The sequence below is a fragment of the Myotis myotis genome, unplaced genomic scaffold (assembly GCF_014108235.1).
Source record: "Myotis myotis isolate mMyoMyo1 unplaced genomic scaffold, mMyoMyo1.p scaffold_m19_p_7, whole genome shotgun sequence".
Lineage (NCBI taxonomy): Eukaryota > Metazoa > Chordata > Mammalia > Chiroptera > Vespertilionidae > Myotis > Myotis myotis.
Window position 1 is genome coordinate 61,140,832 of NW_023416379.1, and position 12,833 is coordinate 61,153,664.

The window sequence follows — 12,833 nt, forward strand, 5'->3', positions numbered from 1 at the left end:
CAAACAGCAATCCCTGGAATGTGTAGGGAAGTTCAGTTCTTCTATTTCCGAGAAAGCATCCCATGGTTTCCCTTGAAACTGTAGAAGGCTAAACGTAGCTGCAACTGACAATACAAGGAGTGGGGGGAAACAACAGATTTACAAAGAAATGTAATGATGCTTTCCAAATTTCAGGGGCATGCCCTAAGGCAGTGATGGCGAACCTTTTGAGCTCAGCATGTCAGCATTTTGAAAAACCCTAACTTAAATCTGGTGCTGTGTCACATATAAAAATTTTCTGATATTTGCAACCATAGTAAAATAAAGATTTATATTTTTGATGTTTATTTTATATATTTAAATGCCATTTAACAAAGAAAAATCAACCAAAAAAATGAGTTCGCGTGTCACCTCTGACATGCGTGTCATAGGTTCGCCATCACTGGAATAGAAAGTGCTTGGGAAACTAGAAATAAGAATCTGACCGGCGTGAAGAGTACTTCACGTGGAATGGAGAAAGATAATGCCAGAGAGGCCGGGGAGGCGCCAGGTAGAGAAGAGCCTTACTGACTATGGTGAAGAATGTGTACTTTCTTATAAATCCCTGAGGAGTCCCTGAAGGATTTTCAGCATGTTTTAAAAATCACTTTAACAACATGACCTGGATGACTGGAGGAGGGTCAGATGAGTCAGGAATCTGATAGCAGGCGCATGCAGGAATCTAGACAGGGAGAGCGAGCATAGGGGCCACACAGTAGGGGAGAGGGGGGTTATATAAATGATGTCTGCACATGTCCCCTAATCCAGGTCGGTTTAGAAATCTGAGGAGAGAGAATGAAGAGGGAAAGCATAGCCACCCTCAATGGTAGGTGCTAGGGTTCACAGTGCTGCTAGCTAGCCTGGTGGCCGTGGGCCAATCTGTCTGGGCCTCATCTTTCTCAAATATTAAATGGAAATAAGAATGGCAACCAAGCCTATCTCACAGAGTTATTGTACAGATATATAATAAGAAAATGGATATTAAACACTATAAAATGGTAAGCTAGTGTACTATTTCCTGTTACTGCTATATCAAACTACCACAAACTTAGTGGATTCAAACAACACAAATTTATCCGATTAAAGTTCTAGAGGCCAGAACTCCAGGCCAAAATGGAAGTGTTGGCGGCCTGTGTTCCTTGTGGAGGCTCTAGAGAAGAATCCATTCCCTTGCCTTTCCAACCTGCATTTGCTCATGGCTTCAAATGTCTCTCTCGTTCCTACGTCAGCGTCTTCAAATGCCTCTCATGCCTACACTGACTCTCCTGTTTCCCTCTTACTCACAAGGACTGTTGTGAGTACTGGGTCCAAGCTGGTAGGCCAGGATGATCTCCTTATTCCAAAGTCAGCTGAGTAGCAACCTTAACTCCCCACCCCACCCCCCCAACCGTGTAACACAGTCCCAAATTCCAAGTACTAGGATATAGACATCTTTGCCGGGACCATTATTCTGTTTACCCTACATACAAAAAATTCTAATTTAATGTCTACTTGGCAGTCAATTTTTAAAAAAATTTCACAGTAGGTCCAAGAGTTATTTTATAGGTAAAAAAAAAAAAAAAGAAATCTGAAGACACTGTTTTCTAAGTAACTCACTAATATGTCTCTAAAATTTAGCAATATATGCTACCCAAGTTCAATAACTACAGATTTTTTAAATATTTAACTTAATATAATCATTCCCATCTCTTCAAAACAAATGAAAATTTAAGACAAAGATACCATTGCAAAATCTAAACAGAATCATAAGCATACTATGATAGTATCCAGCCCTGTAAGGAAATAGTTGGTAGTACGATGCTAGGATTAGCTCATGCTTTTTCTAGTTATAGAACTCAACAATTTGGGGTGTGGAATTATAGGAAAAGTCAGGCATTCAGTCATACAAAGGGCAATACTAGTAGATACTTAAGGCAAGCATGAGGGCCGCATGCAGCCCACAACTGATATTTTTGCGGCCCAGCCAATATGTAAGAAACATTTTAATAAAAATTTTGTAAATTAATTTTTACAATATACTGTTATACATAATTATTAATAACGAATTACAACATTCACTAATGACTGATAACTATAATCCTGCACCTTATACGCAGGCGCACCATTTCTCTCCACTAATACTAGCAGCGAATATTTTAGCAGCCAATTGCCAAGTCATTAGTCTTGGACTGACTTGTTTGGTGTGCGCTACAGGAAATATTTCGCTTTCAGAGAACCAAAAAAATAGGTTTATTTGTGTTATGCTTATTAACTTGTGCAGTTATTCAGTGTCTGGTAAGTTAATGTTCAAGAAAGAATATTGTTATTAAAATGTTCTATTATTTTATGTTAACGATTACTCATTTATTTCAGTCCTTTGTATCCTGCATGTCTCTATCGAAATAAGCCTACATTTCTATGAAAATTTAAGCTTTTTTTATTTAATAAATCTTTATTGTTAAAATTATTACAGTTGTTCCTCTTCCCCCCACCCCCCATAGCTCCCTTTCACCCAGTTCCCACCCCACCCCATGCCCTTATCCCCCCACTGTCCTCATCCATAGGTATACGATTTTTGGCCAGTCTCTTCCCTCACCCCCCACCTCCCCTTCCCCCCAACCCCGAGAATTGTCAGTCCACTCCCTTTCTATTCCCCTGATTCTATTCTAGTCACCAGTTTATTCTGTTCATCAGATTTTTAATTCACTTGATTTTTAGATTCACTTGTTGATAGATATGTATTTGTTGTCACTTTGTTGTTCATAATTTTTATCTTTACCTTTTTCTTCTTCTTCCCCTTCTTAAAGAATACCCTTCAGCATTTCATATAATACTGGTTTGATGGTGATGAACTCCTTTAGCTTTTCCTTATCCATGAAGCTCTTCAATTCTAAATGATAGCTTTGCTGGGTAGAGTAATCTTGGTTGTAGGTTCTTGCTATTGATCACTTTGAATATTTCTTGCCACTCCCTTCTGGCCTGCATGGTTTCTGTTGAGAAATCAGCTGACAGTCTTATGGGTACTCCCTTGTAGGTAACTATCCTTTTTTCTCTTGCTGCTTTTAGTATTCTCTGTCTTTTGCCCTTGGCATTTTAATTATGATGTGTCTTGGTGTGGTCCTCTTTGGATTCCTCTTGTTTGGGGTTCTCTGTGCTTCCTGGACTTGTAAGTCTATTTCTTTCACCAGGTAGGGGAAGTTTTCTGTCATTATTTCTTCAAATAGGTTGTCAATATCTTGCTCTCTCTCTTCTTCCGGCACCCCCATAATTCAGATGTTGGTATGCTTGAAGTTGTCCCAGAGGCTCCTTACACTATCTTCATATTTTTGGATTCTTTTTGCTTTTCTGGTTGGGTGTTTTTTGCTCCTTCGTATTTCAAATCTTTGACTTGATTCTTGGGGTCCTCTAGTCTGCTGTTGGATCTCTGTGTATTAGTCTTTACTTCAGTCAGTGAATGCTTAATTTATAATTGGTCCTTTTTCATATCCTCGAGGGTCTCACTAAATTTCTCGGAGGTTTCTAGAAGATTCTTGAGTAACCTTATAACCGTGGTTTTGAACTCTATATCCAGTGGTTTGCTTTCCTCCATTTCTTTCGTTTGTGACATGTTTCTTTGTCTCCACATTTTGGCTGCTTCCCTGTGTTGATAGAGTGGCTTTGTGTGGTAGGTGTCCTATAGGGCCCAGTGGCTCAGCCTCCCTAATTATCTGAGGCTGACACTCTTGGTGCACCCCTTTGTGGGCTGTGTGCACAGTCTTGTTGTTGTTAAGTCTTGATTGCTGTTGGTATCACTGGGAGGAATTGACCACCAGGCCAACTGGCTGTGAGGACCAGCTGTGTCTACAATGGGAGAACTGCTGTGCTAGAGACACCCTTATGGAGCAGGACTTGCTTCAGTGGAGCTTTGGTGTTCACTGAGTCTGCCCGTTGAGTGTGTCTCTTATGGATGTGAAGAGCTGTAATCTGGATGGTCTCACTCTGACCACTGGGTACACTGGCTCTTGGATTTCCAAGGAGGTGCAATGTCACCCACTGCCTGAGGCCACCCAGCAGGAGCTACAGAGAGATCTGCAGATTCCTCCTCTTTGTTTGGGGTTTGGAAGTGTCCAGATGAGGCCTGGCTGTGAAGCAATGCAGGCTGCTATCTAGGCCTTCTTTTGGAGGCTTTGGTGCTCTTTGACCCAGCTGCAGTTTGTTAGGTTTAGATTGCAAAAGGCCAGGCCATTCATATGCAAAAGCCTCTGCACACAGTTTGGATGAGGTTGTAAATTGGGTGGGGCGGGGTCTCAGGGAATCAGGGTGGAGCAAACCGCAATGGCTGCTCTGCCTCAGAGAGGTCCCAAGGTCTCTGTGTCCTGCGGCCCCGTGCAGGAACAATGATCACTGCAAGCACCTCTGCGGGAAAGCCGCCCTCGTATTCTGGTTCAATGCCAGACAGTCCAGTTTCTCCCCATATGAGTCTGGGTTCCCAGAGTCTCACCCAAAACTGGAGTTCAGAGCAATTGGGAGCTTGTAACTCCCTCATGACTGAAAAAGACAACAGTGTACCAAGTTGCCAGCCCGTTTCTGCGCACCTCCATACCTCTGCATTTCCGCACCTCTGTACCTCCTACCAGCTTTAATGCACTTTTCTCTTTCCTTCTCGTTGTAGAATTTCCACTTAGCCAGCCTTCCCATGGTTCTGGATGATGTCCATTTTGTCTTTTAGTTGTAGTTTTGATGTGGTTGTGTGAGGCAGCAAGTACAATTGTGTACCTATGCTGCCATCTTGGTTCCTCTCGAAGCTTTTTTTGTTGTTGTTGTCCACAAAAACTTAAAGCTTGTGTATTTGGCCCATGTTAGCCTTTGAGTTTGACATGCTTGCTCTACGGTAAACATTCCCAACACAAAGCAAGTACACAGGCAGGTGAGGAAGGGTACTATACTGGAGCCTGCAAGTAGAGGACAGCTCAACCAAGTTAAGTCTACATCCCAGGTGCCCTATAATAGGCCTAGCGTAGACCTCTGTAAGCCATCTGGTTTCAAGACACATATCTTCTATATATGCCAAATATGTCATTGTACATTATACCTTCTTGTCCCACTTAATGGTTATTCTAAAAACATAATACACTAGTCCCCACTTTTCCACAGGGAATTCACTCCAAATCCCCAGTGAATGCCTGAAACAACAAATAGCACTGAACTCTCTATATACTATGGTTTTTCTATAAATACATGATAAAGTTTAATTTATAAATTAAGCAAGTAAAAGGTTAACAATAATAATAATAAAATAGAAAATTATAACAATATATTGTAATAAAAGTTATGTGAATGAAGTCTCCCTCTCTCTTGTACTGCACTGTGCTCACCCTTCTTCTCATGATGATGTGAGATGATACAATGCCTGCGTGATGAGATGAAGTGAGGAGAATGACGTAGGCCAGTAGTCGGCAAAATGTGGCTCAGCCAACTGCGGTTCACAAGCCACATGCGGCTCTGTGGAAGAGTGTGGCTCTTCCACAAAATACCGACTTCTGTGCATGGGCCACGAAGTTTCAATTGCACTGTACGTGTGCGCCCGCACGTGGTATTTTGTGGAAGGGCCACACTCAAGGGGCCAAACCCGCAGTTTGCCGACCATGGATGTGGCTCGCAACCCACAGTTTGCCGACCATGTGGCTCGCAACCCGCAGTTTGCCGACCATGGATAGGCATAATGATATTACCTTAGGCTACTATAAGGACTACTTGAACACAAACACTGCAATACCAGGATAGCCGATCTGATAACCCAGATGGCTACCAAGTGACTAATAGGTGGATATGCTAGACAAAGGGATGATTCAAGGTGGGCAAGATTTCATCACACTAGTCAGGAGAGTTTTCCATTTAAAACAATGAACTGCTTATTTCTAAAATTTTCCATTTAATATTTTCAGACCATGGCTGATCGCAGATAACTGAAATGGAAAGCAAAACTGTGAATAAGGGGTGACTTCTGTACAGACGTAGGTCTAAGACAGGGTGGGGAACTTTTTTCTGCCAAGGGACCATTTGACTATTTGGGGACCATCACTCACCGGCCATACAAAATATCAACTTAAAAATTAGCCTGCTATATTTGGTCAAACATTTAATTAATTCACCCCAATGCCTTGGCAAAGCCAGACCAAAAGGATTTTGTGGGCCTTATACGGCCTGCAGGCCGGAACGTTCCCCAACCCTGGTCTAAGATAACAATTCCTTAAAAAATTGTTATTAAATAAATATAAAGATTCTAAAATAGCATGAAATAAATAGGATTTATCTATATCTGAAAATTCACAAATCACACATTTTTCCCTCTAAACTTACAAATAATTTCAACCAAGCTAATATCAGGGAATTATTTAAAACAAATTTCAGGGTACTTCCTATCTCTTGAATGCAGACAGCCCTGACATAACTAATATTCACAATGATGACCTCAACATCTTTGTATCATGTGGTAACAGATAAGGAATATGAATGTGAGCATCTGAAAGGATTTAAATCACACAAAACCTGTCTAAAGTAGTTTTAAAAGAAGAAAAAAAAATCAGTTTCCAGACAGAAACAAGTTCTTATTGTTCATTACAGAAAACTTAAGTTAGAATAATTTTATGACTAAATGTATTGAGAACATGCGGTTGAAGATTTATATTTTATTTAAAGCATAACTATTACAATTCCTGTAAGAATATTAAAGTATTCACACCACAAATTTTCCTATTACATTATACAAACATAAGCTCACTTAAATGAAATCAATAGCAGAGCTCGAGTTTTTAAGCAGTATAATTTAATTAAACACTTCTAATCTATGCAAATAGGTTTTTCCAAAGGAGTATATTTTTTCTAAACTATGCTATTTTGTTTTAATCAATCAAGAGTAGTATCAATAAAAATGTAATAATAGGAGCTATCCTATATTTCATGTCAAAATATATTCTTTCTGAGACTTTGCTTATTACTCAAGAAGGCTACAAAAGACAGAAAAGCATTTATAAAGAGCAATCAGTATTCAATTGTTATAATAAAGAAGCTTTCTGAACATAACTGGGAGATGATGGTGATGGTCATAATGATGGTAAGGGTGACAACAATTTTAATGACTTAGTCTAAGATGCTTTTACTGGGGAGGAAAAAAAACCCCGATAAAATGTCATTAAAACTTATTTATAGATCATCATCCTAATTGTAAGTCCAGTGTGCTATTTTATAATTCTCTCTCTAAGTGCAAAAATTACATCTTTGAGAAAATACCAAAGCCATTCATTTACTTATTTTTCTAACTACTCAACAATGGCTTGCAGCATGACAAATGTCATGAAAATGTACTTAAGACCCATCTGTACCATCAGAAGCTTCTTCCACCCTCCTTTACTTCCATACAATTCCTATGGCTAATCTTGGGTGGTTTAATCCTTAAGTAAGAGAAAGACTAGACTGAAAACATCATGTGGTAACTGATAAGGAATATAAATCAGAACATCTTAAAGGGTCCAAATCACACAAAACCTGTCTAAAGTAGTTTTAAAAGAAGAAAGCAAAAATATGCTCCCCCCCAAAAAATCAGTTTGCCAGACAGAAAATTCAATGATTTTCACAAATGCCAAAAGGTTAATCATGAAGTTTTCTATAATGTTAATTAAATCATACCTTAAGAGAGAAGGAAAGAACAGATATATATATATGCAACAACATGAAGTTTTCTATAATGTTAATTAAATCATACCTTAAGAGAGAAGGAAAGAACAGATATATATATATGCAACAAATTAGGTTATTCAAATTTTGTCAGAGATTTGAAAATTCAGGTAAAGCCAACACAGTACCAAAACTCTGAGCATTAGATAATGGCTGAGGACACTCAATAATGATATAGCTAACAAAACAAAGTCCAACAACATTTTCCTCTAGTGAAATAAAGTTAATAAGTTAGACAGACCTTTTAGTTTTTCCTGAGATTTTCAGCTTTCAATTAAAAAGGATTAAAATGTAAAGGCATTGGAGTTTCCCAAAGGATCAGATAGTGAGGAAAATAGAATGTAATGAAGAAAACAACTCTCCATTATGTCTCAAGAGCCAGACAACAAAACACTTCAGTTTACCTCAATGTCACTTGTGAAAAAAGAATCCCTGAGCCAACCTTTCTAAGCAATGTTCAATAAATTAAGAAAAAAAAAACTGTAATAAAGCCTATATTATGTGTTCTTCAGCCAATTTATTCAATTAACCCATATCTGCAGAGGGTCCACAGGGTATTATATCACTTACGAGAGAAATTCTAAAAGAAGATAAAACATATTCTTTGGCCGAAACCGGTTTGGCTCAGTGGATAGAGCGTCGGCCTGCGGACTGAAAGGTCCCAGGTTCGATTCCGGTCAAGGGCATGTACCTGGGTTGCGGGCACATCCCCAGTAGGAGATGTGCAGGAGGCAGCTGATCGATGTTTCTCTCTCATCGATGTTTCTAACTATCTCTCTCCCTTCCTCTCTATAAAAAAATCAATAAAATATATTTTTTAAAAAAACATATTCTTTGACTTCCAGGCCTCTGTTAGTCAATATCAGAAAAAAGAAAATAAAATCAATACAGTATAGGGAATCCATAGACGTTATAGATTGGGAAACTATCAATATTACTGGTTTTTTTTAAAAAAAATACTTGAGACTTTTTAAGCAATAGGAAGTAAATGCAGGCAGGGCAAAACAAAAGAGAAGAATCCAAGGATGTGATAAAGAACAGAGAGGGTAATTCAAAGCAGAAAGGCACAAGCTTTCCACATATGCATCTATGTAGACAGCAACACTGTAGCAATCAGAGGCAGAGATGGGGACATGATGACTGGTAATAGCTGCAAAACGTCCAACTAAAAACTGAGCCACAAGGCTAAGGGACAGCAATAGCCATTATCCAATGGGAATGTTCACCAAAATTACAGATATATTAGAGATTTCATAAATAGAAGAGGTTTACTACTTACCCGATTTATATGGTTGCTCCTTAAAATAATGTGCAGTAGAGTTTTCTCAAATTCTTCCAACTTCTTGGAACACGTTTTAAGAATATGACTAGATAAATTACAATCACTGAGCAGTCTACCTAAAGTAGCAACAGCTTCTGTCCAAAAGCTTGAAAGAGGAAATTTTGGGTCACGGTAAAAAGTGATCAGGCCTTCTAGCAACTGAAAAACAGAATCAGATACCGTGGAAGAGGTGTTCTCCAAGTGGCTTAAGTCTGTTTTAAGACTCCCTGATTCTGTCCAGTTCTTCAGTTCAAGCAGATGTTGCAAAAATTGCATGTGAGAAGACAAAGGATTTTTTGAAGTCGCACAGTGTTTCTTTGCAATTGTCAGTGGTGGAAAGAGTGTGGGGGTGCAGCTCTCCACAAAATCTTGAGACACCTCTGAAGGTTCAGTTTTCTGCTCATTTGATAAATCACACCCAGAATCTTCCAGCCCAGTTAATGTATTTTCAGAACTTCCAGGCTCCTGAGCCTGCAGCTGGGAAGGTGAGTCTCCTGAAATGGAAAGAAATACAAGTGTAATCTTTCTGTACTGAGACTTTTTAAGCAATAGGAAGTAAATGCAGGCAGGGCAAAACAAAAGAGAAGAATCCAAGGATGTGATTAAGAACAGAGAGGGTAATTCAAAGTAAAAAGGCACAAGCTTTCCACATTTGCATTTATGTAGACAGCAACACTGAAGCAATAAGATAACCTATCTAATAAAAGAGAAACATGGTAATTAGCCGTACCTCTGCTACCCTTCCCATTGGCTAATCAGGGCGATATGCAAATTAACTGCCAGCCAAGATGGCGGCCGGAAGCCAGGCAGCTTGAAGCTAACATGAGGCTTGCTTGCTTCAGTGATGGAGGACTCCAACGTTCCCCGCCTGCCTTGCCGGCCTCTGAGCTTGCAGTCTGAAACATTGTTACAAATATAGAAGCTAAACAAAACTCCAGAAACCTGCTTTCAGCCAGCCTGGATCTAGAGTTGGAGTTGAAACAGTGTTTCGATTATAGAATCGAAACAAACCAGATACCTGCTTTCAGCAACAGAGGCCTCAGAGCTAGAGCCAGAGCTAAAGCTGGCCCAGAATAAAAAAGAAAAAAAGAAAAAAAGGAGCAGTTGGGAGCTTCAGTCACACGCCAGCCTGAAAACAGCCCTCAGCCCCTCACCCAGACTGGCCAGGCACCCCAGTGGGGACCCCCACCCTGATCCAGGACACCCTTCAGGGCAAACCAGCTGGCCACCACTTATGCACCAGGCCTCTATCCTATATAGTAAAAGGGTAATATGCCTCCCAGCACCGGGATCAGCGGAGCCGTGAGGCCTCCCAGCACCGGGATCAGTGGAGCTGAGAGGCCTCCTGGCACCGGGATCAGTGTGACAGGGGGCAGCGCCCAAACCCCCTGATTGCCCTGTGGCTCTGTGTGTGACAGGGGGCGGGGCCACAACCTCCCTATCCGCCCTGCTCTGTTCGTGATAGGGGAAGGCGCCCCAACCTCCTGATCAGCCCTGACCTATGCCTGATAGGGGGGAGCTCCCCAACCCCCTGATCGCCCTGCAGCTCTATGTGTGACAGGGTGCGGTGCCCCAACCCCCTGATCGGCCCTGCTCTGTGTGTGACAGGGTTCAGCGCCCCAACCCCCCCCACCCCCCCACCACAGGCCCTGCTCTGTGTGTGACAGGGTAAAGCCATAACCTACCCATCGGCCCTGCCCTGAGTGTGACAGTGGCGGCGCCCCAACCCCCTGATCCGCCCTGCTCTGTGCGTGACAGGGGGGAGCTCCCCAACCCCCTGATGGGCCCTTCTCTGTGCATGACAGGGTACGGAGCCCCAACCCCCCTGATGGGCCCTGCTCTGTGCGTGACAGGGGGCAGCGCCCCAACCCCGATTGGCCCTGCTCTGTGCGTGACAGGGTATGGAGCCCCCAACCCCCCTGATGGGCCCTGCTCTGTGCGTGACAGGGGGCAGCGCCCCAACCCCCTGATCGGCCCTGCCTTGAGTGTGACAGGGGGCGATGCCCCAACCCCCCAATCGGCCCTACCCCGAGTGTGACTGAGGGTGGCATCGCAACCTCCCAATCCGCCCTGCTCTGTGCATGACAGGGGGCGGCGCCCCAACTCCCCAATCGGCCCTGCTCTGAGCCTGACCAGGGGCTGCACCTAGGGATTGGGCCTGCCCTCTGCCACCCGGGAGCAGGCCTAAGGCAGCAGGTCGTTATCTCCCGAGGGGTCCCAGACTTCGAGAGGGCACAGGCTGGGCTAGGGACCCCTCCTCCCCCCCGAGTGCACAAATTTTTGTGCACCGGGCCTCTAGTTATTATATAAAATTAAAAGATATTTTATAATATTATAAATATTATAATAATATAAAATAGTATAAGATATTTTCATATAAAAACTAGACATTGACTTTTCTAATTTAAAATGCTAAATGAAGCACGTAGATATGCATTAAACATTTTAAAGCAGTATTGTAAAAATTGAAAAACTGAAAGGAATTGACTAGGCTGACTGTGGAAAAGGTTTTTATCTTTACTGGTAGGAAGTAAAGGTGATTCATCTATATCACTATCTGTCATTCAACTGTGTGCCACACTTGAAAGATACAGAGGAGAAACACAAAACCTGAACGAGGTCTCCATCTGGTAGAGTCCAACAAGCAATACAGTGTGCCTAGAGAGAGACTTGCTCAGGGTGCTATGCAAATAGAAGGACCCTGGCTAGCTTAGTTCATTCTGGAAGAGGTGATGGTGGAGCTAACTTATAAAACATAAATTGAAATTCAAAGCTAAAAGTTAGGGGAATGGAGGAAGACAGAGAACTCCATATACCCAAAGGGTAAGCACAAAAGCACAGGCTTAAGAAGAAAAAGAAAAGCATTGTGTATATAAGGATCCACAGTAATTTGACATTCCTTTTACAAAATAAATAAATAAATAAATAATAAATAAATAAGGCAAGAGATTAAGATGGAGATTAAGAGGCCAAGTCATAAAAGATGTTTTAAATTGTATTAAGGACCCTAGAATTTACAAGTGCAGAGTGAGTGTAATTCAATGCACTTATACATAAAAATAAACAATTTATATGTGTATGTGTACTTATTTATAATTATCTATCTATCTATCCTTGAAACGATGTCTATAATCACTAGAATCTCTGACACTGCTAGAGAAATACTGCAGTTAAGTTTAACCTACTAAGTGTAGATCATTCTTTGGTAGAGATGCCATCAGAAACATAAATAAGGTTGTTGTTGTTTGTCAATGCTTATCACCAGTGATCACATCCATAGCAGCTTTGGTGAGTCAGGGTGGTAGAGAGAGGTCAGGCTGCAATGGCCTGAAGAGTGGATGGGGAGAAAGCAAGGGAAGAATGGTAACACTTTTCAGGACTTGGATCCGGAAAGTATAAACTGGAGAGTAACTGAAGGCAGATGTGGCCTGACAAATTAGGAGAAACATGAGGAATTACAGACTAAGAACAGAGAAGCAAGTGTTGGAGATATGAGAAAATATAAAAATGCCAGGTGAGGCATGGCCTGAGAGAAGGGAGGAGACTGAGTCAAGGATGCTAGTGGATGGGTGCTTAGTGATGGGGAAGTATTTTTTTTTCTCTCTGAGGCTAAAGGAAAGATGGAGGGAACGTATAGGAATATTTTTTAAATGCCCCTGTCATATAGCAAGTTAAAGGACATCTCACCTAAGAAGTTAGATATTTTTTTAAAGCTGGAGACAGGGGGACACTAATTGATCAAGGCATAAGAATAATGATGAAAGCGACAACTTCTACCCTCAGCACCAGATATCTGGAAATC

The 12,833-nt window shown here is 41.4% G+C and overlaps 1 protein-coding gene across 1 annotated transcript in view; it reads right to left on the reverse strand.

Moving 5' to 3' along the window:
* MEI4 (meiotic double-stranded break formation protein 4) overlaps nucleotides 1–12,833 on the reverse strand; it is a 117,406-nt gene that overhangs the window by 79,482 nt on the left and 25,091 nt on the right. Inside the window, exon 2 of the mRNA XM_036318411.1 lies at nucleotides 8,990–9,525. Within this exon, the coding sequence (XP_036174304.1) occupies nucleotides 8,990–9,525 (536 nt within the window). The remainder of the gene's footprint in view (nucleotides 1–8,989; nucleotides 9,526–12,833) is intronic.